The sequence below is a fragment of the Sylvia atricapilla genome, chromosome 5 (genome assembly GCF_009819655.1).
Source record: "Sylvia atricapilla isolate bSylAtr1 chromosome 5, bSylAtr1.pri, whole genome shotgun sequence".
In the NCBI taxonomy this organism is placed as follows: Eukaryota; Metazoa; Chordata; class Aves; order Passeriformes; family Sylviidae; genus Sylvia; species Sylvia atricapilla.
Genome location: NC_089144.1, coordinates 21,833,161 through 21,860,923, shown reverse-complemented (window position 1 = coordinate 21,860,923; position 27,763 = coordinate 21,833,161). Strand labels below are relative to the sequence as shown.

The window sequence follows — 27,763 nt, the reverse complement described above, 5'->3', positions numbered from 1 at the left end:
TTGTCCTGCCCAAAGGGTATCCTAAAGGCCTTTTAATAAATATCTACTTTATTCTCCAGCTCTGTCCAGTCTCTGTTCCAGGTCAGCCTTCCCCAGGCATGATTGGGACTGTGCCACCATCACCTTTTCTACGAGAAATTTTCCCCAATATCCAACCTGACCCTCCCTTGGTGCAACTTGGGGCCATTTCTCCTCCTGTCCCTGTTCCCTGGGAGCAGACCCTGACCTTCCCTGGGTGTCCCCTCCTGTCAGAGAGTTGTGTAGAGCCACGAGGTCCCCCCCCAACCCTCTTCTAGTTTTACATTAAACAAAAACCACCCACAAATGGCTGCACGTGCACTCAAGTGCCCCATAAAAGTGAATATTGCTGTCAGTAATTCAGCGTGTGAAAAAACAGCTCCATTTCAGGCAAATGTACAAACTCACTCCATAAAACTGGCACATAAAGAAATAGAAAATGCCCTAAAATGCATTCCAGCTCAAACAGGCATTTTATCTGTTCCAGACATTCCCAAATTCTCCAAAGCGTCACAATTCAAAGGATGCTGGAAATGGGCTCTTTCAGACACCCTGTAATGTGCAATTATAGGACAGCAAATGTGATCCTACTGCCTTGTGCTCTTGGAATTATCAAGATGCTGGAGAGGAACACACAACAGGAACACCTGATATTTGTGTGCTGCTCTGGCTGGCTACAGAATCAGAAAGAAAAAAAGCTGTCACTTAAAAAAAAAATAAAATTTAACTTCATACAAATGTAAGCTGTCACAAAATACCTCTGCATTGTGTTTATCCGACTGGGAAAAGCTGCCAGTCTTTTATTAACAATCCTTGCCTGCATTACTCAGTCACTGCACATTAGAACCAGCAGCTGGAGAGTTTTGAGTGATAATGAAACCTGTAACAAGCCATCCTCAGCCGTCTTTTCCAAACAATAAGGGAATTAAAATTTCAATTTAAATGCAGAGGTTTGAAACACGCTTCAGTGGCAAAATTACTTCCAATTAATGTGAGTGGAATACAAAGAGCAGGCTGCAGGGATGGGATGCAGCAGGCTGGAAGGATGCCTTTGGAGGGATTGCACAGGGCTGCAAAGGTCTAATTCTGACTGGATGGAGCACAAGGCTACAGGAACAGCATTAATCAGGGCTGCAAGTTGCAGGGTGAGGGCTGCAAACTCCTTGTCAGATCACTTTGGGCTTTTCCTGAGCCACGAGCAGCTGTTTACCTTGAGGAATGAAACCAAAGGACAGGCAGATCTATGGACACTGTGCCTCCCTGACAGATCAGTAATGATTTTACATAATGTTCCTATCATATCAAAGGAGAAGGGAATTATCCTGCAGCCAGTGAGTGATTACAACATCACAGCCTCACAGGGCTGTGTTAACACAAGATGGCAAAAGCCAATGAGCCTGCAGTGATTTTTGGCCAGGGAAAAGCTGCAAATGCAGGTGAATTACTGTTTCTTTATCCAGGCACATTTGTCTTCAAATGAGAATTGCAAGTGGCTGAAATTGAGTGTTCAATTTCCACTTGAGGTTTCTCTGCATTCCTTGATGTATATTCAAAAAAGCCCATGAAGTAACAGCTGCTTTTTATATCATTATTATTTGATTTATTAGAAAATATTTGCTACACTGAAAACAAAAAAAAAAAAAAACCCAACCAAACACAGAGCAGCAACAGAAATGCTGCAGAAGCCTATAAATCAGAAAGATCTAATGCTGTCTCTCCCTCATAGCCACAGGCAACTTCACCCAAGCACACATATTTATATATACATAAGTGTTTATGTTTAAAATAAATGTACACAAAATATTGCAAGCCAGGAAGGTATCAAATACACAGGCTGAAAACTATTTCTAAAGCATAATGTAGGAGAAATCTTAAGCAAGGTAATTTTTCTTCTTACACTTCCTAAAACACAGATTTCATATCAGAAATTGATTACTTGTCTGGAATTTTGAGAAGAATTTTTTTAATTTGAAAAGGAGCCCACAAAAAAAACAAACAACCCAAACTCCTCCCTCAAAAAAACCACAAAACAAAAACAAACACCCCACCAAACCAAGTAAACTGCTGAAAAAAGCACCAATATTTCAACTCATAATGATGGCAACTGTATCATATTTTGGTACTTACACTGAACACCCTTAATTTACACCTCCTTTTTTACAGCTGAAAATTGAAATTATCAGGCAAACACCACACTTTGATTCTCCCTTTTCTGGAAGTGTCCAAGGCCAGGCTGGATGGGGCTTGGAGCAGCCTGGGACAGTGGAAAGTGTCCCTGCCATGGCAGGGGTGGCACTGGATGAAATTTCAGGTCCATTCCAACCCAAACTACTCCAGGATTCCGTCACTGCAGCAGGGCTGGCACAGGCGAAGAGGAGGAACAGAGAAACAAAAAGATGATGACACAAGGATGTGACAGCAACAACAAAAACCAGGCCTTGGGAGGGTGGGATGAGAGTGGCATGAGTGGGAAATCCAGCAGAGGGAACAAGGTAAGTTTCACAAAGTCATGTTTAAGTTCAAATAAGATAAAGCAAAAAGGAGGAAATTAAAGTTCAGGGTGACAATTTCCAGCTCTTTCTCCTGTTGGGTAATGACTTATTAAAAATAAATGAAGAGGCACAGCTAAGAGAGACAACAAAGGACAGCAAAGTGGAAAACAACCAACTAAATAAGGCAATGAAAAGATGCCCTTAAAGGCACTTTCTGGCAAAGAGGAGTAAGAAATGGAGGTGGCACTTTTTGCCTTCACTTTTTAACCATAGAGTGGTTCAGGATGGAAAGGACTTGTAGAGAATATCAAATCCATGTCCTTGCCCAAGCATGGGCACTTAGGGCCCATGTCTAGTCTGGATTTGGAAATTTTCCACAGAGGGAGACCCCAAAACCTCTCTGGGGGTTGAACTTGTTCAAGTGTTCAAGCATCCTTACAGTAAAAACGGGCTGGTTTAGGATCAAACTACTCCCTGGGTTTCAGCCTATGCACATTCCTCTTCTCTCCCATCCCTGGACACCATTAAATAGAGTCTGGCTCTGTTTTCTGTGAAATAATAACCATCAAAACCGTCTCCCTGAGGATTCTCCAAGCCTCTCTCCACGTGTGAGATGCTCCTTAAGCATCCCTGTCATCCCCAGCTGGACCCAGTAACTCCATCTGTCTTTACTGGAGGGCCCAGACCTGGACTGAGCACTCCACACGTCAGGATTAAGAAGAGAAAAATCACCTCTCTTGTTTTAAATTGCTAGAAGACAGTTGCAGGAAAGGAAGGACTAGAGCCTGGTGAGAAAATGTGCTTGTTAAGTTTAGAAAAAGAAATTGTTATTAGAGAAGTCCAGGAAACTTCTGACTCCTGCACAAGACTGGAACTGAAAGGCAAGCTTATAAAAGAGATGGAACTGAAAAGAAAAAACACTTGAAGGAAAGGAGAAAAAGAGATTAAACAAGAGCTGGAAGTAAGCAGAAAGGATCGAGAGCCCTGGGGAAAAAAATCAGTCACAAAACCAATTAGGCTGGAAAAGATGTCTGAGATCAAGTCCAACCTATGGCAAATCCTCACCACTGAGTGCCACATCCAGGAATTCCTTGGACACCTCCAGGAGTGGGGACTCCAAAGCTCTCTGGGCAGTTCATTCCCACCTCTAATCACCTTTTCTGTGAAGAACTTCCACCTACTGCCCAACCTAAACCTGAAGATTTTGTCCTCTCATCCAGACAATGAGGCAAAGCCACTTAAACTGTGCAAGAACCTGCCTTCTGAATAAAGACCAGAGTTGTGATCTCCCCTCTGAGGGAACCATCCCTCCCCTCAGAGGAACGACCAAAGTTGTGAGTGCATTCTGGGGATGCAAGAGGAGAGACACAGGACAGTTCCTTCTATAAGAAAAATGGGTTTGAAATAATTGACAAGTTTTTAAGGAAGAAGATGATCAAGGCAGGTGTCTGGATAATTAGTTAAAATAAAGAGAAGGGGAAGGAAGGTACCAGCATGTCCGTGGCATTGAGGTAGCGCTTGCTGGCCATGCACTGCTCCAGCTTCTGAGGGACCTGTTTGATGTTCTCAATCTCGTCCAGGAGGTTCAGGACGTGCTTGTGCTCGATGCCCTCGATCCACAGCTTGCGCAGCTCGTCCCGTTTGCAGTGCAGCAGCATCTTGCAGGACAGCAGGTTCTCCTTCACCTGCAGCAGCACAGCAAGGGTTAATGACACGTGAGAGCAGCCCCATGTCTGCTTTATTAGGAATTCCAAAAGTATCACCAGGGTAAAAACCAAATTTGATCTCCTTCATGCTGCCTTGGCTGAGGAGACCTTAAAAACCGAACTTCTCTCATCGTGAAATGTTCTTTAATCCAAGTTTTATACCCCTAGTGAAAATTTAATTGAAGTACCACAAGGCAATTAAACACCAGATCCTGTTAACCACAACCAAGGCCATTTCCCCAAAACCAATTCAGTATTTTGGCAAACAGCAAGAATCCAATTTTCTGTGGAAGCAAATGAGCCACCACTAATTTTCCTGCTGCAAACATTTTCCATCTGCCTATTAAATCTTTTGGCAGTCTCCTCCTTTCTTCAAATTTGGTGTTATTTCTCTGAAACAAGACCAGCTAAGAGTAAAACAATTTTCCCAATAACTTGAGCAATATCAGGTTTTTTGAAGAGAAGATTTAATCAGAACATTTATGACTTCAACTCAGCATTTCCATTATTTATCAAGCCATTACAAACCCTTTCGTGCTGGCTATGCAGTTTGGTTATGAGCCTCGTGCCATATTCCAAGTGGCAAAATCTCTTATTTTTCTCCCTTCAGGCAGCACCAAGAGTTTTCTTTCTCCATTCTCTCAACTCACAGCATTCCCTGCTTTCAGATTCTCCCTGGTAAGGTCAGTGTAACCTAGCTATTCCTGCAGAATGCAAATCAACAATCCATACTAAAATGTGGAAGCAATTAGCAGCACAGCTTCACACATTGCCTTCACACCACTCTTGTTTGGTGATAAGCTATGAATACTTGGGGCTCAACCTTATCTCAGGCTGAACTCTCACTGAATTACACATGAAGAGACACTCAGAAGGAGCCCTTCAATTTATTTTTAAATAATGAGCCTTTAAAGCACTCCACAAATCCCACTTCAGCTGCACTTTCTCCTACCTTGTTCACGTGAAAAACACATCAGTGGAGCAAAACTGGACACTGGTAAATAACAGCTCCATGAAACACCCTCTGTCCAAAGGAGAGGCTGAGATTTTAACACTTCACTCCAAAATCCTCAGCCAAAAAAAAAAAAAACAAACACCAACCCTCATCCAAGAGTGTCCTAAAAAGCAGAGGCAAACTAAAACACACACTGAGATCTTTTCACATCTAATCCCTGTTCAAGACATCAACTGGAAATGTTTCAGTGACCTGGCAGAGCTTCATCACTGGACTCAAATTAGGCCAGCAAAACAATCATGGGGCCAGAAGGAATCTCACCAGACATTCCTGCTCCTGTCTTTGCAAGAAAGATCATCAACGCCATCCACATCTTGGAGCAGGGCAAGGAATGAACAATAGATCTTTAAATAATAAAAAATCTCCCCTTGGGAGTTCAAACCGGTTCTGCTTCGTAATTCAGTTTTACAGAGGCAACACCTCTGCAGTTAAACTCAAAACTAAACCTTTCGCACCAGGAATTCACACAAGAATTGACTACAAAAGGCAGATCCACAGAAGGATCTGGAATATCTGTCACTTGTGCAATTCCCACCTTGCACAGAGGGGAACAGGAAGAGCAAACCTGGGAGTTTAACACAGATTGATGACAAACCAAACCTGGGCCCTCCTGTGTGATTAGGTCAAAACCACTTCAATACATATTGACCAAAACTAATAAGCAAACTTAAATATCAAAAGGTCTCTCACCCTCACAGTCATTCTTCTAGGTGGGACCCAAAGGTCACACCACTCTCTGCTTGTGTTGACCTCTGCAAAGCTTTGCACACTGTGTGAAACCAGGCCACTGCCTACAGCTGAATTCAAATTTAGTGGAATTGATCTCTGCTTTCAGAGTGCTGAGCTTTGTCCATAAATCCTGGAATGAACTCTTACCCTTGGAAAGCAGCAGAATGCTCTCATTTTCTTTGAAAATGTTAAATGAATTTTCAAATCCAGAAGGGTCAGGATGTAACCTCCACAAGGGTACAAGTGTGCTGCTCCTAAAGCATTGCTGGGAAAGGTTTAAAGCTGAGACTTCCACAGAGACAGGAAAAAAAATTTAGTAAGAAAAAATTTGGTGCCTGGTCTGTAAAGTTTAGGTTCAGTGAACTGCACAGAAGTGTAAGATATGAGCCCAAAGAACTCCTCTGCTGCTGCAGGGACAGAGCAGCTCAAACAATTCCCCAGCCACGAGTGCCAGAGTTATTTACTGGCACCATATCCAAGTGTGAGCACTCAAAATGCAGAAAGGTTCAGGGGCACAGAGTTCAGAGACGTTCACACAGCACAGCTGAGCTTGGAAACAGCATCAAAATTCATATTCTGTGAGCAAAAAGCAAGCTGATGAATCACCCAGACTATTCAGGAGGTGGCTGGAGGCCAAGATAGCAAAACATGAAAAGATGAGATGGAAAGGTGTGAGCTCAGCAGCCCTGGAGACTTCAAAAACCTGAGAGCAACATGCCCAGACAATAAACGAACAGGGGCACTGCAAAGCTTTGTGCTTCACATCCACCTCTCAGTTTGACTTTTAAAAACTTCTGTTCTCAGTGAGATCCTACAGAAAATGTTGCCAGTGAGACACAGCTTGGAACAATGGCAGGACTGGATGGTCCTGCAGTGACACAGAGTCACTGGTATTCAGGCCTAGCTTAGAATTAGAATCATGTCAAGATGTGGGGTTGAGTAGAACTTAAAAATCCTCCTCTTCCACCCACTGCCATGGCAGGGACACCTCCCACTATCCCAGAGTGCTCTGAGCCTGGCCTTGGACATTCCAGGGATCCAGGGACAGCCACAGCTGCTCTGCCAATTCCAGCCCAGCCAGGAATTCCCAGTTCCCAAGATCCCATCCAGCCGTGCCCTGGGGCAGTGGGAAGCCATTCCCTGTGTCCTGTCCCTGCAGCCCTTGTCCCCAGTCCCTCTGCAGCTCTCCTGGAGCCCCTTTAGGCTCTGGAATGTGCTGGAAGCTCTCCCTGGAGCCTTCTCTCCAGCTGAGCACCCCCATGGCCTCCTCTGAACCTGTTCCAACAGGGTTGGGCACAGTACTCCAGGTAAGGATTTAGCAGGAATTTAGTGGCAACAGCACTTTCACAACTCAATTTTCATTCCATTCGGAATGATGACAAGAAGCTGAAAAAAACAGAGGGAGAAACAAAAACTTAAAAATGGGAGCTCAGAGCTTCCATCACTGGTGCTCACTGCTAACAAAACCACCAACAAAATACCAGCAGCCAGGAGAAAAAAAAAAAGATTTGCAGCTGAAGTAGTGTGGACCTGATATTTTCTGAGCCTGAGAATTGTTGAGCGCTTCCCAAGGGAAACTTTTCAACTGTTTGTTTTTTCCCAAAACCACCTTGTGTAAACAATATTCTGTTGCTAGAGGACACGAAAAGGACACTCACACAATCAGTGTTAGAGCAAGAAAGAAGGGAGGTTAGTTTGGGATTCTGACTTATATCGTCTTTGGAGTTTGATCAGGGATTGGAGGATGAGGCTGCCACCTTTCTGACTCTACTAGTCAAACCAAATGTCCATCAATTTGTCTTTCCCCCAGGAAAGAATGCAGAGTTTTCAGAACATCACTCTCTGTTTACCTAAAGGTCCCTGAGAAGTTTCAGTACAAAAATGCAAACATCAGAAGGCTGAAACAATTAGGCAACAATATTCCTTTCCCATAACAGCAGGTGTTGTCTGCTATTTCTGTTACTTAACCAATGGGAGATGTGTCAGTCCTATGGACCAATAACACTTTTTCATCAAAGCATGTTATAAAAGGGCTGGATGAATTGTAAATAAAGCCTTCTGACTTCTACTGCCCTCTGACTGGAGTCAAGCATCTTTATTTCGTGTCCTACTGCGACAGAGCAGAGCCTCTGGAGCTGCCAGATGTCACCCTGATTTTTTCAGCCTTCTGACGTTTACGTTTTTGTACTGGAGATCTCACAGGTTGTAACATAAACAAAGTGATGTTTTTCCCATTATTTTCTGGAGGAAGGAAATTTGATGGACTTCTAGTTTGACCAGTGGGGTGAAAGAGGAGTCAACTTCATCCTCCAATCCCTGCTCAAACTCTAAAAATTCTGTATTTTGAGGTCGATAATGAACCACCTTCTGCTTTTTCTTTCTGCTCCGACACCCTGACGGTGTGAGCGTAGCTCTTTTGTGTCTGCCTAGCGACAGCCAGAAGCACAGAAATGCCCTCAGGGCTGGCTCTCACCTGCTTGATCTTGTTCCTGGAGTTGGTGATGCGCTCGGTGATGCTCTGGTAGGTGCGGATGGCCGTGGTCAGCTCTGTGTAGTGCTGCACGATCAGCTCGTCCAGGTCGCGGTCACACTTCTCGTAGGCCTCCTCCAGCCGCCCCTTCTCGTTCTCCCTGTCCTCCACGTCATCGCTGCTGGATAAAGTCCTGGGGGCACCAAGGAGTTTATTTCAGTGAGGGTGGGATGGTGACACTGTTTTACACCACAACGACACAGACTCCAGAAGGCTCAAAGTGACTCCTCTACTTTTGGGATGTGTCTCCCTTTTATACCATTTTACACAGACCAGGTCGATTGGTGAAACAAAGACAAACTTCTTCAATCACACTGGTCAGAGCACAGGGACATCAAGAAGTCCCTCCTAGGGAAAAGAGTGCAAACAAAGTTACAGTTACAAAAACAAGCTTCTTGTTTACAGAAAACTCCCTGGGAAAAGAATTTCAGAAAACCAAAACACCTCAGGCACAGAACCAGGGCTACAGTGTGGGAAATGGATTTGTATAGAGTTTTTTAAGCTTGACGGGAAGTCTACATAGTATGCATCTGAAGGTTGTGAGTTCAATCCTCACACAGGACACCATTAAATGTGGGGCTTTTATCTTCTTTTCTGTCAGAGTTGGGATGAAATGCTCAAGAAAAGGATTTTATGTTCAGACTCAGACGTTTATTAATTGTTATCTACGTTACAGTCCCACAAGCTGTGAGTTCTGGCTAACAAACTGAAAAATGGCTCTGTCTCTAACTCTTTACCAGGTCCTTTAAGAACAAGCTGTCCAATTAAGAAATGACACCTGAATTATTTTTACTTTTAACCCAATAACCAACCACCTGTGGTCCACAATGTGGATTTTTCTACCCAATTACAAGGTATCACCCAGACCCATGAAGGTGAAAAAGAACTTAGCCTATGCCCTAAATCCTCCATCTTGCTTTATATAGATATGTTACTATATTCTAAACCCTTAAACTCTGTAAGTTTTCCCTGTGATATTGCACTCTTTTATTCAAACTACCCGCCCATAACCCACTGATATCACTCAGTTTTGGGAGCCCTTTCCAAGGCCTCAGGTCAATGCAGGGTTTTCTTGAGTGTCAGTGCCTGTCAGCATAGAGAGTCTAAAATTCTCAGCTTCCAGGGTACCAACATGCATCTGTATGCAAACTCAGAGAAAAAAAATGCTGACTTAGAAAGGCCATGGGATAGGACAGACATCGTTGAGAGAGAAATGGAACTAAGAACAACTTTCAAATTATGACCTTGCAAATAGAGTAGATACTTTGGAGAAACAGAACTGTGAAAGATGTAGTAAGACCCACATGGAGTAATTTTAGATAATTGGCTTTAAAGCATTTAACAGCATTGTGTGACAAAAGCCAATAGGCCAAAAAAACTCTTATAATGTATTGTAATTAGGAGATAGTTTGGCTTCTGATTGTGATGGAGTGGAATGTAACATCTGTACTGTCTCTTCTTCACATGAGACTGAAAATGGAATAAAAGTTTTTTAAAACTCCTCTCAGTTGCCCCATCTCTGGGCTAGAAAAAGGGATAATCCAACAGGCTGGTGCTCAGTTGAGATCAATGCACTGTGGAAAAAATAAAACCATCAACATTGTGGTTTATTGCTCTGCCAGTTTTCAAACCCTTCAGAGGATTTTTTTCCCTTTTTCAGTGAAAATTCTCTACTGGTTATCACACTGCCAGACAGCCATTAATACAGGCACAATGGAACATCATAAATAATAAATCAATAAATATTTCAGAAGAGCTGTAAGGAAAAAATCCTAACTTTAGCCTTTGGAATCAGTGTAACTTGTGCAGTGTTGTGGTTCCTGTAACTCACCTGCCAAAGGTAAGGGATGTCACAGGGACACAGAGAAATCCATCACACACCTAACCAGGTCTTCCACCAGTCAGTTTTCAAATCTATACCAGCACAACAAAAAAATGCCACAAGACCTTATTTCCCCCCCACTTCAATTATTTTAACCTCTAACATCATGTAGTAAGATTCTTTTGTATTTTTTTTTATTGAAATCAATTAAGTTGGAGATTGCAACAAAACTGCTGAAAACTTTGTCTAGTTTCACTTAGCTCAAAGCTTCTTCATGTCACTCCAAACTTCTATCCAAGAATCAATGTCATCTTCTCCTTCTCCCTTTGAGACGATAAAAATCCCAGAAAAGAGCAACAAGAACCTTTTCCTGATATCCAACCTCTACCTCCCCTGACACTGCCTCATGTACCTTTAAAGGCCCTGCACATAAGTGAAACAAGGTCCCTCAGGACTGTCCCTGTCACAGAGAGCAGAGTTTCCCCCCCTGAAGAAGCAGCAGCCCCCCACGAGTCTCCTCTCAAAGCAGCTTCTTCTAAAGCATAAAATTCACTGCAGCATTTCAAGTTCCACGCTGCATGGTAGCTACAGAAACAGGAATCCTTTCTCATTCTGCTCCCAAACCTTTTTAGTTGATTTAATTAAGTTTTTCACCAAAAAAGAGAGATTTTTTAAAAAATTATATTTTAGCCAAAGGTCTCTATGGCTCTAAAAAGTAAGAACACTAGACAAGGTTGCTGAGGGCCCAGAAAATATAAATTTTAGGCTCCCTGCCCATGGCAGGGGGGTTGAACCAGACCATCTTTGAGGCCCTTCCAATCCAAACCATTCCATACTCTGTAATAAAAATTACGTGTAAGGCTGGCAGAAAGTCACCCTCTGTTAAGAGATAAATCCATTTTCTTTGCTTATTTCTGCTGGAAGAATGTCCTTCAGCATGGCTACACTGGACACAAGGAATATCTTCGTCAGGAATTGACATTTTGTTTGGGTTTGGAGCTGCACAGGATTGCCTGTCCCAGCAGTTAATGAAAACATCCATCCTCCCTGACCTGCGGCACAGATCACAGGAGAATCCTGGATGGAGACAGACAAGGGAACAGCAGAACCAAATTGGCCCAGAGCACAGGCTGAGAAAGTTTGTAGCTTTAATCAAACAAAATTCAATTTCACAATTCCGGATTTGCCAAAGAATCCATCTGCAGTGCCAGCAGTTGGTTACAAAAAGCTGAAGATCTCTCTCCAAAGCTAAGACTACATCACTCATGTCAGAGGATGCCACGAGGATTCCACTGCTCCAGCAAATTCTCATCCAGCTCAGGCTTCCTAACAAATCCCAGCCATATTTTTTGAGCAGATTTGTACTGTGCTCAGTCTTTTTGTCTTCACATTTGAATTTAGCTTGTCCTGTCTACAGGAAAAATACATTTTGCTAAAAACACCTGACATCTGCCCAGCAAAGCAGAGCTGTTTGTGAAGCCTGAGAGGTGCCAGCAGTCCCTGATCTCAGAAACCTCAAGAGCGGCAGAAGGACAAAGCCAGGACAGCTGGAAATCAGAAATCTGGGAGATCCCAGCAGATTATTCCTACCGAGATCATACAATGACCATGCACAGTTCTGGTCTCCTCTCACCCTTGAAACGGCAACTAAACCAAGAGGAACAAAAGCTTCAGGCTCAGTCAATTGCCACATTCCAGGATTTCCAGCTGGTTCTGTTGGATGCAGAATAAACACCTGTATTGGGAACATTCTGCTTTTCTTAATTACCTGGTTGAGGAAAATACTGAGGGGACAATCACCACTAAAAATACCACACTTCTATTTTGACAAGAAAGTTTGTTTTTATTTACAGTTCTTTAATCTGTTCCGGTTCAAAACATCACAGAATAACTAAAGTTGGAAAAGACCTCTGAGATCATGGAGTCCAACCATTAACCCAGCACTGCCAAGGCCACCACTAAACAACGTTCCCAGGCAACACATCATACACCAAAAAGCATAAAAAATTCCACACAACAACCAATTCTCCCCAACAGGGTTTGTTATTTTTTTAGCCCTCCACTGTAACACCTGTAAATTATTTCCTTACAGACAGGGTAAGAATTTAAAACAAAACCCAAGACCCAAATGGAAAAAAGCAACAGATATTTTTTTTTCTCTTTCCTTTTACTGAAAAAACCCAATAAGTTTCAGAAATGTAAGATTTGGAGTTTAGGATCTGGTTATTTCCAGGGATAACGAGTCCAGATTAACCACTTGGAATTCGAAAAGTTGTACACCTGAATTTCCCATCTAAGTCTCATGGTACAGGAACCACTTCTTTTTCTTGCTCTGCACAAAAAAGAGAAGAGGAAAGCAAGGAATACTTAATATTCTTGAGGTTATACATGTTCCTGCTAACACTGCAGAAAAGTAAGCCAAGGGCATCTCTGCTTATTTTAGTCCCATTAAAATGTGTTGCAAGGAAGAAGAAAAGTCAACACACTGTTTGTCAAATAGAAAGGAGCCAAATTGTTTGGGAAAGGAACTTTGCAGGAAGAACTTTGAAGGGGGAATCACAAAACAGGACAGGATTATGAAAAGACGATGAATACACATCAGCATTTCAGAACTCCCTGAAAAGTATTCCGAGCAGAGGACAAGCAGAAGGAAAATCAGTTTAGATGCCGAGTAGCAGATGATAAACTCGGCGGGGGTTTCCAGGAGGGATTCCTGAGCAGTTCACTTGGTTTGTTTTGGTTTTTTTTCATTTTGATTTTCTCCGAATGAGAATCCTCCTCCTCTGTAAGATACCTGGAATTTGTACTTGGCAGCTGGATGGCTGCAGATGCCTGTCTCATTAGCAAGAGCTCACCAGGATTACAGTAATTCCAACTGGCTGGGAGTCTGCTGAGAGACATTTTTATGCTACAGTGAAACAGGAATTCATTGAGCCAAATCTCATTGACTTCTGATTTTACATAGTTAAAAATACAGATTACACAAATGCAAAATGCTCAATTCACTGGAGTCACTCCCACAGATGGAAGACAGGATAGAGGAGAAGATCATCAGACACAATCCTGAAATGTTTTTATCATGGGATGTACAGCACTTTTCTCAGGAGAAAATAAATGAACCTTGTTATTTCCCTGAGGTCACTGAATTTACACTGGAATTAGATTAATAAAAAAAGTCCTTTGGGACTATTCATTTTAGTAGAAGTTGATCTGTAGGTCACAAGCATTTTTCATCTCCTGTTTCCAGCATCCAAATCAATGAGCAGAGGGAAGAGATGGAAAGACTTTTTCAGGAGACCTGAAAAATTGTGCAAATGCCCAAAGCCTTCAACTGCTTCCTCTGACAGCTCACATCAAAGTCAGGAATAGCTCATTTCTAAAGATAAATATAAAGGAAAAAATATTCACATTTATATATATTTATGTATATAACTGCCAGCTCTACCACTTCTGCACGAGGCTGCACCTCCCTAAAAAACCAAATGAACTACAAACTGTCCAAGAATCTTCCTGCCTCAGCACCTCAGGTGAAGGGACAAAGTGCCACAACCCAGAAGAAGTTTGAATTCACTCTCATCTGTCCTCCTAAAGCAGCTGCACAGAGTGTAGCCATCAAAAACTAAAGGGTAATTCACTTTTGAGTGAAGAGAAAGGCAACATTTTTGATTTACATACTTATTATAAATGCTTAACTAAGTACTCAGAAGCAGGTGAAAAACCCACTTGTGGTATGAGAGGGTTTTTTTCTCCCCCCACAGACCTCAGCGTATCAGAATTTTCCTCTGAGGAGCAATTTGAAATGGCTCTCTCAGTAAAATGCTCAGTTTTGAGAAGACAGACTGGAAGAGCTGGGGAGGAGAAGGATCCAGGGAGAGCTCAGAGCCCCTGCCAGGGCCCAAAGGGGCTCCAGGAGAGCTGCAGAGGGACTGGGGACAAGGCCTGCAGGGACAGGACACAGGGAATGGCTTCCCACTGCCACAGGGCACGGCTGGATGGGATCTTGGGAATTGGGAATTCCTGACTGGGCTGGAATTGCCAGAGCAGCTGTGGCTGCCCCTGGATCCCTGGAGCAGCCTGGGATAGTGGAAGGTGTCCCTGCCCATGGCACTGGATGGGTTTAAAGGTCCCTTTCAATCCCAGCCATTCTGTGACTTGAAGGAAGTCACACCATGTCTCATTTTTATAAGGTAGAAAACTGTGGTGTGTATTTACCACAGAAGCACAGACAGAGCTTCAAAAATGCCATACATTCTGCAGGGATTAAAGACATTTTTCTCTACAAACCAATGTGATTTATCTGGTCGCAGCAACATCCAACAGCAGCGCACTCCATACACTGTGTAGGAAGTTATTCCACACCACATCCAGTGTTGGATATTTCTGTGCTTTGACAAATCAATGCTTTGCACAGATCTGGCCCAGAGGTGCATGTGCCCAAATGGACAACAACCACCCAGTCTCATCTTCTGGCTAAAAAGAAGATGAGATGCTAATGCATCCCACACTGTGATGCATTAATTTGGAGAGGAAACGAAGAAACGGGAAACTCTCCAGCATTCAAACACCACAAGAGAACAACAGGCAGGTGCTGTAAAAGGACAGAAAATAAGTCATCATTTCTTCACAAGCTGATACACTTCTGTTACTGTTGGGAGCAGAGAGAACACGGTGTTTACTGCGCTAGTCAGCAGCAGAAGAAACAAAAACCATTGCAGCTCATCATGTGGCACAACAGGTAACTCCAGGAGAACAGCAATGCTACAGGATCATCAGCTGCAGAACTATGAAACCACTCACCTCCCCTGTAAAAATGCTGTTTCCTAGCCTCAAACCAGGATTTAACACGGTGGATCCCACCAGAGAACACACATCATACACAGGTTCATCTCTATTCCATGTATCACTCCTGTTCCCACAAACATGGGCAGCTTATCTGCACCAAACTCGTACAAAAAGAGCTTTGATGGGGATGAAATGCACACCAGATTTGTCTGCTCAGTCCTCAGACCAAAAAGCTCAGCACAAACTGAGAATAACCACAGGAAATGTTTTTCCTGGCACCCTGGCAGGTCCCACAGGCAGTCACAAGGCCAAAGAGCTCAGATGGTGTTGCCAAACCACAAAGTTTCCAGGGGATGGAGTATTTTGTTCACACAGATGTCCACAGCAAATGTGGAAAAAAAATGGGTTTCTAAACAAATCTGGAGTCTCCTCCACCTCTGTTTTCAGGTCTATTTCCTGTCTGATGGGGAAGACTCAGTTTTAGCACACAGCACCCTGTGGTTGTACCTCAGACTGAAGCACTGCAGCAGCAGCTCGATTTCCACGGAATGGGTTGGGTGGGAAGGGACCTTGAAGTCCATCCAGTGTCACTCCTGCCATGGCAGGATCCAGGGGCAGCCACAGCTGCTCTGGGAATTCCAGCCCAATCCCTCCCCATCCTCCTAGCCAAGATTTTCTTCTTTAAACATCATCTAAACCCAACCTCCTCCACCTGAAAGCCATTCTCCTTTGTCCTATTTTCCCCTCTCTTTTATTCCACAAGGGCCAACAACAAAAATAGCTCAGGTAGAGACAAATCCATGAATTTTCAAGCTCCCAATGCCCACAGTCTACCCCCACTTAGGTCTGGAAGGTGCTGAATACCTTTGGAGCAGGCACAAACTCAGTGTTGTGAACCTGAATTGGCAGTGTCATCCACACTCCCCCTACTTCATCTCATCCCCTGCCACTTCATTCTCTTCACAGGAGGATTCTTTTTTTCCACCAAATCCTGCATTTTGCTGCCCCCCACCTCCTTTTATTTTGCACTGTGGCAAAAAAAAAAATCAGCTACAGCCTTTAAGCTGATCCATTTACAGGCACCAACCTCACAACTACACCTTGAACAGGAATCAAATTTGAGATTCAGCAAGAATTTCTCTTTACACCGAGGACTCATTTTTCCCCACACGGTTTTGCATTATATTTTTCCTCTGTTTTCTAGTGCAGATGAGCAATTCCTTTTGCCAGCCCACTGTCAGCTGTCTACCTGCCCAATAAAACACCAAGAAAATTAGATTATGTCAATCTCTTAAGAGAAAACTGTTAACATTAATGAATAATACATGTTTCATTTCTGTAAATTTGCTTTTTCTGATGCCTCCAGCCAGGCTGGGTGGATAACTGCCTGCCTATTTTACCTGCCCTAGGGCCAGCCCTGTTAAGTGTGATTACTGCTAAGCTATGGATGGCAAACTGAGGCTTAATTATCAATTTCTTGACTAGAAAATTTGTTTCACAGGAAGAACATTGCAGTAACAGTATGTGGGCATTATGCTTCTGCAGATTCTTTTATGAAGCAAAACCAAAGGAACAGATAAGGCAAATACAAGTTTTAGGAAATTAATGCTCAGTTAGCACCAGATAATTTTTACAGGAAAGGAGGGTTGAAGACCCGGCTGGTTTTGACCATCACTGTGGGTGTTCAGCATCTTTTTGTCCTTCTAAAAGCCTTTTTTCTTCTGTTCCCTGAAATCAGAGCAGACTTATGTAAATATTTGTGGTTAAAGGCAGAAAGCAGTATTACAGGATGCACAGGTGCAGCTTGGAAATCCAGGAATAATCCTCTTTTCCTTCTGGATCAGATTTCTTTGAGCGTGCAATTCACTTTTCTTCACTCAGCATTGCTCATTCAAATGAAAATACTCATTAAAGACAGTGGGAAATACCACCAAAATAAAGAAAAAAAAAAAGTAAGCCGATCAAATTTACATATTTCTCATCTGATCAGGAAAAAGAAAATTTTAGTGAAGTGCATTTGAACTGAGTGTTGAATCAAACAAAGCTACAATTTCCACAGGACTCCACAGTAAACTTCTCATCCCCTGTTCCACGGGCTCTGTGCTGTATCACACACCTTGTTGAGGCTCCCAGTCCCTCACTTGAAAACACCTTTGAAGCTCCAAACACACAGTTGGTGGTACCAACCGCTCAAAGTGTGGCTGAAAGCTTGTCCTGCTCAAAGCTGCATTTCATCTGTGGCCAAGGCAGGACTCACTGATGTACTGACCTGTTCCTCCAGCAAAAAAATACCAAAAATCTGTTTAGCAGCAGCAGCCCTGGGCAAAATCCACAATTTCTGGGATACACAAAATCCACTCCTCCCAAAGAAACTGGGGGAGGCTTTCACTGTTTTATGGTTTGGGTGAGAGTTAAAGGTTAATTCTTCTACTGCTCACTCAGAAATCTGCAGGTAACAAATGCTGGGGATGTACTACACAGAAGTCTTGTAAAATGCTGAATATGTTTCACAATTTATCACATTAAGGCTGGAAAAGACACATAAATTCATAAAGTCAAATTGTTCCTCCAGGAGCACCAAGGTCACCACTGACCCACATCCCCAAGTGTGACATCCACACTTTCTTTAATCCCTGCAGGAATGAGGACTCCACAACAGCCCTGGACAGCCCTTCACAGAAGGATTTTTTCCTGTTATCAAAATCTAAAACATGATGTATACATTTATATTTTAGCATGCCTGGCTACAGGCTGTGCTTGTACTCCCTTTACACATGGAAAGAAATGGGAGGGCCCTGTTAGACGGGTGTCAGGAATTCTGGCTTCTCTTCCTGGCTCTGCCACCCTTGGCTTGGCAAAGTCACAGGACCAGAATCAGGAAGGCTGGAAATGACCTGCAGGACCATCCAGTCCGACCTTCAAGTGAATGCCCACTAAACCATGGCACAAAGGGCCACTTTTGCTTTTTTCTGAACACTTCCAGGGATGGGGACTCCACTCCTGGGCAGCTGTGCCAGGGCTGGACAATCCTTTTGGGGAAGAAATCTTTCCTAAAATCCAATCTAAACCTCCCCTGGCGCAGCCTGAGGCCGTTCCCTCTCCTCCTGTCCCTGTTCCCTGGCAGCACAGCCCGACCCCCCGGCTGTCCCCTCCTGGCAGGGACTTGTGCAGAGCCACAAGGTCCCCCCTGGTCCCCCTTTTCTCCAGGCTCAGCCCCTTCCCAGCTCCCTCAGCCTCTCCTGGGGCTCCAGACCCTTCCCAGCTCCCTTCTGGACCCACTCCAGCCCCCCAATGTCCTTCTTATCAAGCAGGACCCAAAATTGCCCTCAGGATTTGAGATGTGACCTCAGCAGCGCCCAGCACAGGGGAATTCATATTATATGTATCACATAATTATCATACATACTTGCACCGGTCCAAAATAAACAGTACAGCATTAAAACTATCAAAATCACCCCTCAGGAAAGAAAATGAAAGGGATTCTTTTGTCTTGTTTTTCTCCATGTTACACCACACCAAGGACCTAAAACACAAACCAGAGTACAACAAGGTAAAGAAAAGCAAAGTACAGCCCTAGCTACAAGACAATTGTGAACAACAAAGGATTTGTGGAGTTAAACAAAGAAAGCAGTTGCTAGAAGCAACAAATAATAATTCAAGCAGAGCATTGTGGATGTCTAGAAAGCTCAGTCTCCTCTCTGCAGGAAACAACTGCAATGTGCCAAGGAAACTTCAGCGCTAAAAAGGAGGAGGGAAAAAAATAAAAGCAGAGTAAAAAGAAACATATGAGAATGCAGTTATCCCCATCAGGCCACTCTTGCTGATGGCTGTGGCCACACAGCAATCCCAGCATTTGCTTTCTTTGGGTTTGAATCTTTGTGATGGTTCTGTAGCATTTGTGGTGCTCTGACAACCACAGGAGAAAGAGCAGCACGGAGCCTGAGGTATCTTTTATTTCAGAATTAAGGAACATTGAGAGCCAAGGAACAACATCAGGGAAGAGAGGAGAGGTCAGTGAGGGAGAGGAACAAAATAAGCGAGATGAGAGGAGGAATCATCTCCCACATGTCACTGCCCAGCACACGCTGCCGTGAGCAGAGAGCTCCTCAGGCACTGTCAAGCTGAAAATGATCCCAGGAATTGCTGCAGCGAGGGGAGTTTGAAGTGCAAGCTGTTGGGAGGATCAAGTGTTGACTTCCCAGAGGTGTGGAAGATGCATTTAAGTGCTCTGCAAGCAATAACCCATGACAAATGCACTCATTTGTTACTGCTTTCCCCCCTCAAAGCTGGAAACACAACATCACACACTGATCATTTCCAGGACTGAGTCTTGCAGTGAAAATGACAAGCAACACCTGAGATCAAAGACACATTTTGAACACGTTTACCTCACCAGTATTTAACTCCCCGAGTCAATCAAAATAAAATGTGTAAGTGAGGAAAAAATAAAATCTGCTCCTTTCTGAAATTCAGGGGTTTTTTCATATTTGCCCCCCCTGCTTCCAACTTTATTTTTGTGGGTTTAAAAACATCCTCCCAGGGAAAAGAGCCTGTCCAGAGCAGTTCTGCAAAAAATTCTTCCTCCTGACTGCTCTTGCACCCCCACAAGACATCACAAGCAACTCCATTTCAAGAGATCACATGGAAAATGTTTTATTAAAGCTTGCTGGGACAAGAACAACTCTACTCCAACCCACTGTGTCTCCACTGAGCTACAAATTTCCACAGGTTCATTAAACTAAGTTGAAACTTATTTGAATTTTATAATTGAAAACTGTTGTCTTAAAGACAAGTCCCAGATGGGGTGATCTACAGCTTCCAGCACTATTTAACCTCAAAGAGTATGATCTGATAATTCATGTTTTGAAAACCTCTCCAGAGGTTCATGGAAACCACTGGAAAAGTTTGGTCCTTATGAAACAAAGCCAGACAGAAGAAAAAAAATAAAACTCCACAAAGTATTTAACGATTTAACTTGACAGCAACACCTTGAACGTTTTCTCATTATTTTCACAGGTGAATGGATTGTGCCTGTGAAATTCAGGATTTGAGGAAATGCATTAAAGCATGCAGGGAAGAGATTTCTTCACAGAGACCATGAGGTGCTGAGAAGCAGGGAGTCAAAAACTGTAGTGTCCAAGTCAACGGGCAAGGGAAATGAGGTGTTCTGAGAACTGACTAAACAACTATAAATAATAAATATAAAAAAGTGAAATCCTGAGGCCAGCACACTCCACCCTCACCAAGGGGAACACAAAGCACTCAGCCTGCAGAGAACTCCCTCTCCCTTGTGCAAAGAAATAACTCCTCACAAGAACAGCAGCACCAAGTCTGTTCACAATCCTGTTAAGCACCCAGAGCAAACAGAGCATTTTAAAACATTTTCCTCCTCTACTTACATTCCATTAATCTTTCATGCTATTTACACAGTTGGTTAGAGCATTTTCAACAGAAGCTGGTGATCTTCTTATCATTGAGGACTTACAGATGGGTACAGGAGAGATGCAGCAAAAAGGCTGAGCAGCCTCCAGCCATCTAAACAAATACCAGCAGGGAATTCTTGATTTTGCTAAATTAACCAACCTTTAATCAAATTTCCTCACACCAATACAAATGATGCCAGGGGAGCGAGTGACTGAAACAAAGACTGGACTGCAGTGGCTTCAACAGAATTCCCCTCCTTCAGCAGCACAGGAGGAGTTTCCATCCCACACACAGGAAAAGCCCAAGGACACCAGGCAGCTGCACATTTTCCACGGAAAATGGAAACAGGAACAGGGCTGGTGGCAGCAGACAGCCCCAGGAAACACCAGCGGCACCTCCAGGCACAAGCAGAGGGGCTCAGCTCCCACTCCACTGTGTGAGAGCCTGTCCAGGACTGTCTCCACGCACAGGAAACCACAGCGACCAACTCTGCTTTTGGCAATTGATTGTAGATCCAAGAATTAAATCAGCCATTCCATGTATTCCCAGGAGAAAATCAAAGCCCTAAGGATCAGCATTTCCAGATCTGCAAGAGCACAGGCTGGACAATGCTACTCAGACCTGTCACCTGGATAATTAAAGCCTAATGAGTATTTTGGGAGCCAGTGCCCACGCTGCACCATGAACCCATCCTTGGGATCACACCTGCAGCAGGTTTGGGGAATTTCAACATTCACCTGAAAGTTTCAAAACTGCACCAGAACCAAGAGCTGTTGAAGGCAAGGCCTTTGAAAGAGTTAAACCCACAATCATTTCCTAACAAAACCCAGTATTTCCCCTTCCTGGTTTTGCCAGGGTAGGTGCAACTCCAGCTCTGCACTGGCTAAAGCTAAAATAAGAGCTGAAAAATAAAGTACTTTGAGCATTTCACTTGGCACAGTCACATCTCTTGTCCTTTTCTATGTGGTTTTGTATTCACATGTGCTCCTTCACCCATTTTTAAATGCAGCCAAGGGTCTGTATCAAGCTACAATCCAACACTTGCCAAATACGTAAACATTTTATACAAGTGCCTGGAGATCATTTCAAGGAAATTTATAGTTTACAGCCACACTCTGCCATATACAATTTATTTTCAGGGAATTTCTGAAGTACTTTTCTCGTAGAAGAACTGCTACCTTTACAACACTGGAAAACACCATTTGCAATAAAAGTGGTTTTAAGAGACCATTACAGATCAGAATAACTCGAGTTTATTCCTTGTAGCAGCTATTTCTCAAATGCAATGATGAGGGCAACAGCTCCACATCCCTGTTCCTCGCTCTCCATCGCAAACTGGCATCTTGGCTCTACTGTTTCAGACACAAAGAGAAGACCCAATGCCAGGTCATTAGGAATAATCCACTCAGCAGGGTCACTTACAGTGAAAATAATGGCCTCAAGCATTAAAGAAAAAGAATCCCCACTTGTGGAAAATAAAGTACGTTCAAGGCGCTTTGCCTTGAACGTACTTTATTTTCTTTACTTTATAATCTCAACTTCTGCAGAGATCTGTTGGGTGTGTTTGCTTCTGTGAAAGCTCAGCACAAAGATTTCACTGAGGTCTTCTGGAGTCACTGCTAAAGTTTGTTTTCTCCCCAATTAAAGAAGCTATTAAAGGCCAGGTTTAAAAAACAGCAACCTTAAACTAGGAAGAAAAACGCCCAGGAATAAATAAAAGGCAGACACATTCACCAATTAAAAATCTGACAAGATCTTGAAGAAAAAAAAAAAGCATTTGCTAAATGCCAGGTTGCTTGTTTCAGAATACAAAAGCTGCTTCAACCAGCTACCAACAAAACAAAAGGTTAAGAAAAATCAATATACAAACACGTGCTTGTCCTCTGAGTGATAAAATAAAATATTCCCAAATTGTCCTCCAGCAGGTGAGCCAAATTTGCTCCCTTATCTGCATGGGTTTTGGAAAAAAAGTTCCTGAGATCAGCAGGAGATTGCTCCAACAAAAGCCTCTGGTCATCTGTGCCAGCATCTTGACCTTACAAAGTACCTTTTATTTCAGGAACTTGAGGGATCTTTCTCCCCCAGGAAGGAATGAGCAGGTTTTGGAGGTGGGTGTGCTGAGGAATGAACACAAGTGCAGCAGCACAGGGATAGAAGCTGTAAAAGCCCTGATTATCAAATATTCACTCTGGAAGTCACAATCCCAGGAGCTGTTTTCTTGCAGGAAATAACACTCATTTCTTCTCAGCACTTTGAAGACAAGAACAAATTGAAGATACTCCCAACAACTGTAAAGGCACAGGGAAATGAAGGAAAGCTCCCTGGAGCTGCAGCAAAAATGGGAACTTAAGGGCAGACTTTGCAAACACTCATTAAGCTTCCCAGACACTCTTTACTTCCAGAATATTTATTGTTGTGGACAATTCCTTTATTTATCCTTCGGGAGAAACAAGAGGGGAACTGGCCAAGGGCTCAGTGTGACCCCAGCACTGCTGGGGATGGAGCTACACCTTCCTAGATTTGGGGATTTTTGGGATGGATCAGTCCTGTCCTGGGACAGCTGTACATCCCTCACTCCTGACAGCGCTCATGGAACATTTTTCCAAATGAACCCACCCTTGAGGCTGGCTTGAGTCTCTGTTCTTGGCAACAACCAGAAAACCGAGGTGAACTCCATGAGTGCATGGATCCTCCTACAGGAAACAACTCGCAAAGAACAAATGTGTTCCCTGACACAACAGGAAAAAGTGACACTTCACAGGGACAGAAAGGAACCACAAGTGAGACACTCCTTCCTGTTGGGTTTTCCTTCATCTCAGAGCTGCTGAAAAGCAGCACCACAGAGAGCAGGGGTTACTCAGAATTCCCAAACCAGAGCTCCAGACCCCATAAAATTCCATTTCTGACTGGATTTCAGTGCTGCTGTGCAGGTTAAACTTTGTCATGGATCTCAGCCCAAACACTCTCCCTGGAAGTGAGACACTTTCTCCTGGGAAGTCCAGTCACAAAACTACAAGAATCCCTAAATCTGGGATCACAGAAAAGGGAATTATTGAGTCTCTTGTGAGCGAGAGCTGCTGAGCTCAAGTAAATACCAGAAATTATCCCTTCATTAATAAAATAATTTCTATTTTCAGAAGGCTTTTCAACTTCACACTTCAAAGCATTTCACAGACAATATGAAGTGGTTTTGCAGACCTAAACAATGTTTGATTTTTGGAAAACATCCCTGTTTTTGCTATAACCAAGTGAAACATCAATACTTGAAGAAGCTCCTCTGGTTTTGTTCGTTTACAGCAGAAAAATGCAGTCAAAGTTTTGCTGTTTTTCATCCACTCTTCCCTTTATGGACCTTTCACACAGCAACAAGGGAGAAATAAACAGCCTAAATAATCAGGAACATGCAAGTGTAAAACCACAAGAATTGGCAGAAGCCTCTATTATGCATAAATGTTTTGGAAATAAAGCCATCAACAAAGGGAAACTCGGTCACATTTCAAACCAACAACTCACTGTTACGATTTGTAATATTTTTCTGAAGCTGAGTAAAACTGCATTCAAGCCACCCAGGTTTAAATTTGTCTGCAGTGATATTTTATGGCCATACAAACCACTACAAAAATTCACCTGTTGCTTGGCAAGTTCATCCTCACCTGGGCTCCTACACAAAAACAACGTACAGAGAAAAGTGATTTAAATTCCTTTTCACACCATTTGCTTTCTGCACTTGGCTAAGCCTAAAGAACATCACTATTATCACCACAACACTTTTTCCTTCCTCTGCAATCAGTTCTACCCTCAGGTTTTCATGGTCTGGCTCAAGCTGACACGTCAAGCTCTGCAGAGAATCTCCACATCCAAACCAAGTTCTAATTAAATTCTGGAAGCTTAGTTATCAGGCTGTTCTGTTGAATAACTTTAATTTCATAAAGTCAATAACTCAATGTTGTGTCTAAACACTGGGCCTAAACTAGCCAAGGTATCAGTGCCTGGAAGCCAAAGATTATGAGACAAACATTTCTTTTCATTTGGAGAACAGAGCACTGTGAGCTCACTCTTCTGTTTTCAAATGCATTTAATAAGCCCAGATTTATTAAAATAGAGGTACAAAAGGAAGCCTTTAAAACACTCTTGGAAATTACAGGAAAAAAGCTGATTACAACAGGAAATGCTGCACAGCCAGTGCATGTTTATTATTCTTCCACAGACCGTGGCACCAGCTGTGGTGCCTTTTTTTTTTTTTTTTTTAATAGAACCAACATCACCCTCAAGTTTTGCAAGATTTTAAAGGTCAGAGGGATGAAAAAGAGTGGAATTTTCTCCTAAACATTATCATTCACAGAGGATATTTAAATCAGAACATATCCTAGATATAGAACTAGTGCCACAACAACTTCTTCAAAGTAAGAGAACCACAATTGTTCTCCAAGACATTGGAGTGGGATCCAAAGTTTGGGAGCACATTACAACTGACAGAATCCTGCTGGTGCGACTGCAGCTGCCCAAACCTCTGTGTACGAAGACTAAAACCATGAAAGAACATTTAAAACCTTCAGAGTGGGCATTCAGCTGCCAATCCACTGGTTTGAAGCAGCACAGAAAAGATTTGCAAGCAGATAAAGAAAGCACTGGGGGAAGGAAACAGTGAATTCACATCCAAGTCTATCACAGAACCAAGTTCAGGAACATGGGCAGACAAAAATCAATGTCTAAACACGACTGGACACAACTCCTGCTTTTCTATCCCAACAAGACAGACTGGAAGCAGCAGCACTTTGTTCACTCTGGCATTCCCACACAGAATGGAGTTTGCCCACTGGAATTCCTTGCCCAGATTTCCAGCCAGATGAACTGTACTCAGTGCTGCTGTGCTTGAGGGTGGGGTCACTTATGGACTCCAGAGCAATAACATGGCAAAGTGCCTTGACCTTTATGAATGGCATTAAGCTGGGACTGTCTGTTTATTCACAGCCTCAGTGAGTTTGGAAAAGATCAAGACCATTGAGTCCAACCTGTGACAGATCCCCAACCTGTCACCCACACCAGAGTACTGAGTGTTACACCCAGGCTTTTCTTCAACACCTCCAGGGATGAGGACTCCACCACTGCCCCGACAGTGTCTGAAGACACTTATTGTGTAGGAATTCCTCCTAAGAGCCAATCTAAACCTCCCCTGGCCCAGCCTGAGGCCGTTCCCTCTCCTCCTGTCCCTGTTCCCTGGCAGCACAGCCCGACCCCCCGGCTGTCCCCTCCTGGCAGGGACTTGTGCAGAGCCACAAGGTCCCCCCGGTCCCCCTTTTCTCCAGGCTCAGCCCCTTTCCCAGCTCCCTCAGCCCCTCCTGGGGCTCCAGACCCTTCCCAGCTCCATTCCCTGGACCTGCTCCAGCCCCTCCAGGTCTTTCCTGAATTGAGAACTCAGAACTGGACACAGCACCCGAGGTGCGGCCTCATCAGTGCCCAGCACAGGGGAAAAGAACTTCCCTGATACAGACCAGGTGCCATCGTCCTTCTTGCCCACCTGGGCTCGTGTTCAGCCACTGCCAAGCAGCAGCCCCAGGTCCTGTTCTGCTGCACAAATTCCCAGCCCCTCTGCCCCAGCCTGGAGCAGTGCAGGAGGCTGTTGTGGCCAAAACACAGGACACGGCACTTGGCCTTGCTGAACCTCATCCCACTGGTCTCGGCCTCCCGATCCAGCCTGTCCAGGTCCCTCTGACCCCGGGAAGAAGCAAAGCACTGGGAGCAGGAGGAAGCGAGTAGGGCAGGGCGGCGGGACGGGGACAGCCCTCAGGACAAGGTTTTCTCCAGCACTGCAGCCTCCCCTGCGCTCCAGAGCCAGCAGGAACCCAAGCTTAGGGTCATCCAATGGCCAGGAGGGACCCCATACCCCAGAGGCCCGACACGGGCAGGCCTGCCCAGCACAGCAGGGCCCGCACCCGGCCCTGGGTCACCCTCAGAGGCCCGGAGGATGCGGAGCAGGGCCGCCCCTACCTGATAACCGAGATGAGCAGCCCCGAGGGGTCTTTGCTCCTGCCCACCGTGCCGCGATATCTCCCAACAGCGTCGCCCGCCGCCATCTTGCGCCCCCTCAAACACGGCGCAGACACGCGTGCTAGCGCGCCGCAGCCAATCACAGGCCAGCAGGTCGGGCTGTCACCCAATAGAAGGCGAGGAGGGCGGGGCACGCGACATCAGGGTGGGGTGCGGCACCGCGGGGCCTTCTGGGAGTTGTGGTTTTTATGGCGGCGGAGATACAGATTCCCACGCAAACCTTCGATAGGCGGTTAAAAAGAAGTAAAAGATTAAAAAATTACCGACTTGACAAGATACACCTGCAAAGACACCTGTGCCCAAGAGCCGTCGTTCACTCTGGGAGCGGCAGGAAACGGAGTGGAGGTATGAGAGACCAAAGCATCCCCTCGGAGCCCTCACGGAGCAAGGCTGGTTGAACACTGAGGGATTTAAATGTTTATTGAGTTAAAAGTGGGTAAAGTGCGTTAAGTACTTAATAACGTGTTCGATGAATTAGTAATGCTAAATACTCACAGCGTGCGTGTCACAGCCTGAAGGAGTCTGATCACAAATACACCACAAGAGTTGCTGATTATTCCCTCAGTTTAATGCCTTTAAGCTACGATGTTATTCAGAATAATTTCTCCCAGTTTTCTGTGGGAAGGCCTTGAGGTGACTGAAGATGAACCGGCTCAGGTGGTCCTTGAAGCGAGGTCTTAAAGCAAACCTTGGCACAGGAATTGTGGTTTTGGGGCAGAGGTCACGGATTGGAATTTGTTCATAACCTCAAAAATGCTCCTACAGCCAATGCTCAATGCAGGATATTCCATGATACTGAACTCCACCCTCCTTGCCCACAGGCCTTACATCCCTCTCCACAGGATCACCTTTGGAAAAAGGAAAAGTGGATGTCACCCCGTCCAGTGCTGGAAATCCAAAGCTTTTTTTGTTTTTCACCAAACATCAAACAAACCTCTCCCAGGAGCTGCCTCACTTTCCCCATTTCTAGGTGAGGGATAAGGACACTTTTCCAGTCACATCCTTTGAGAGCTTGTGTCAAAAAACACCATGCAAACCCCAGGATTGTTGTTGAAGAGGAAGAATTCCTTAGGAAAGGCAGGAACAGCTACCGTTTGCATCACTTGGAGCTGCTGGGTGTTTTCTAAACCAGGTTCACTCCATCACGTCAAACACGCTGCTCTTCCAGAGGTGGTTTTTCTGCCCAAAGCTGCACCT

The 27,763-nt window shown here is 44.1% G+C and overlaps 1 protein-coding gene across 3 annotated transcripts in view; it reads right to left on the bottom strand.

Moving 5' to 3' along the window:
• Positions 1-26,619, bottom strand: part of EXOC4 (exocyst complex component 4) — a 303,602-nt gene extending 276,983 nt beyond the window's left edge. For all 3 annotated transcript variants that reach the window (XM_066318880.1, XM_066318881.1, XM_066318882.1), the window contains exons 1-3: positions 26,507-26,619; positions 8,434-8,623; positions 4,001-4,195 (exon numbers count right to left, since the gene is read on the bottom strand). In XM_066318880.1, coding sequence (XP_066174977.1) covers positions 4,001-4,195; positions 8,434-8,623; positions 26,507-26,592 — 471 coding nt within the window. In that variant the 5' untranslated portion in view covers positions 26,593-26,619. The remainder of the gene's footprint in view (positions 1-4,000; positions 4,196-8,433; positions 8,624-26,506) is intronic.
• Between the last annotated feature and the right edge of the window lie 1,144 nt (positions 26,620-27,763).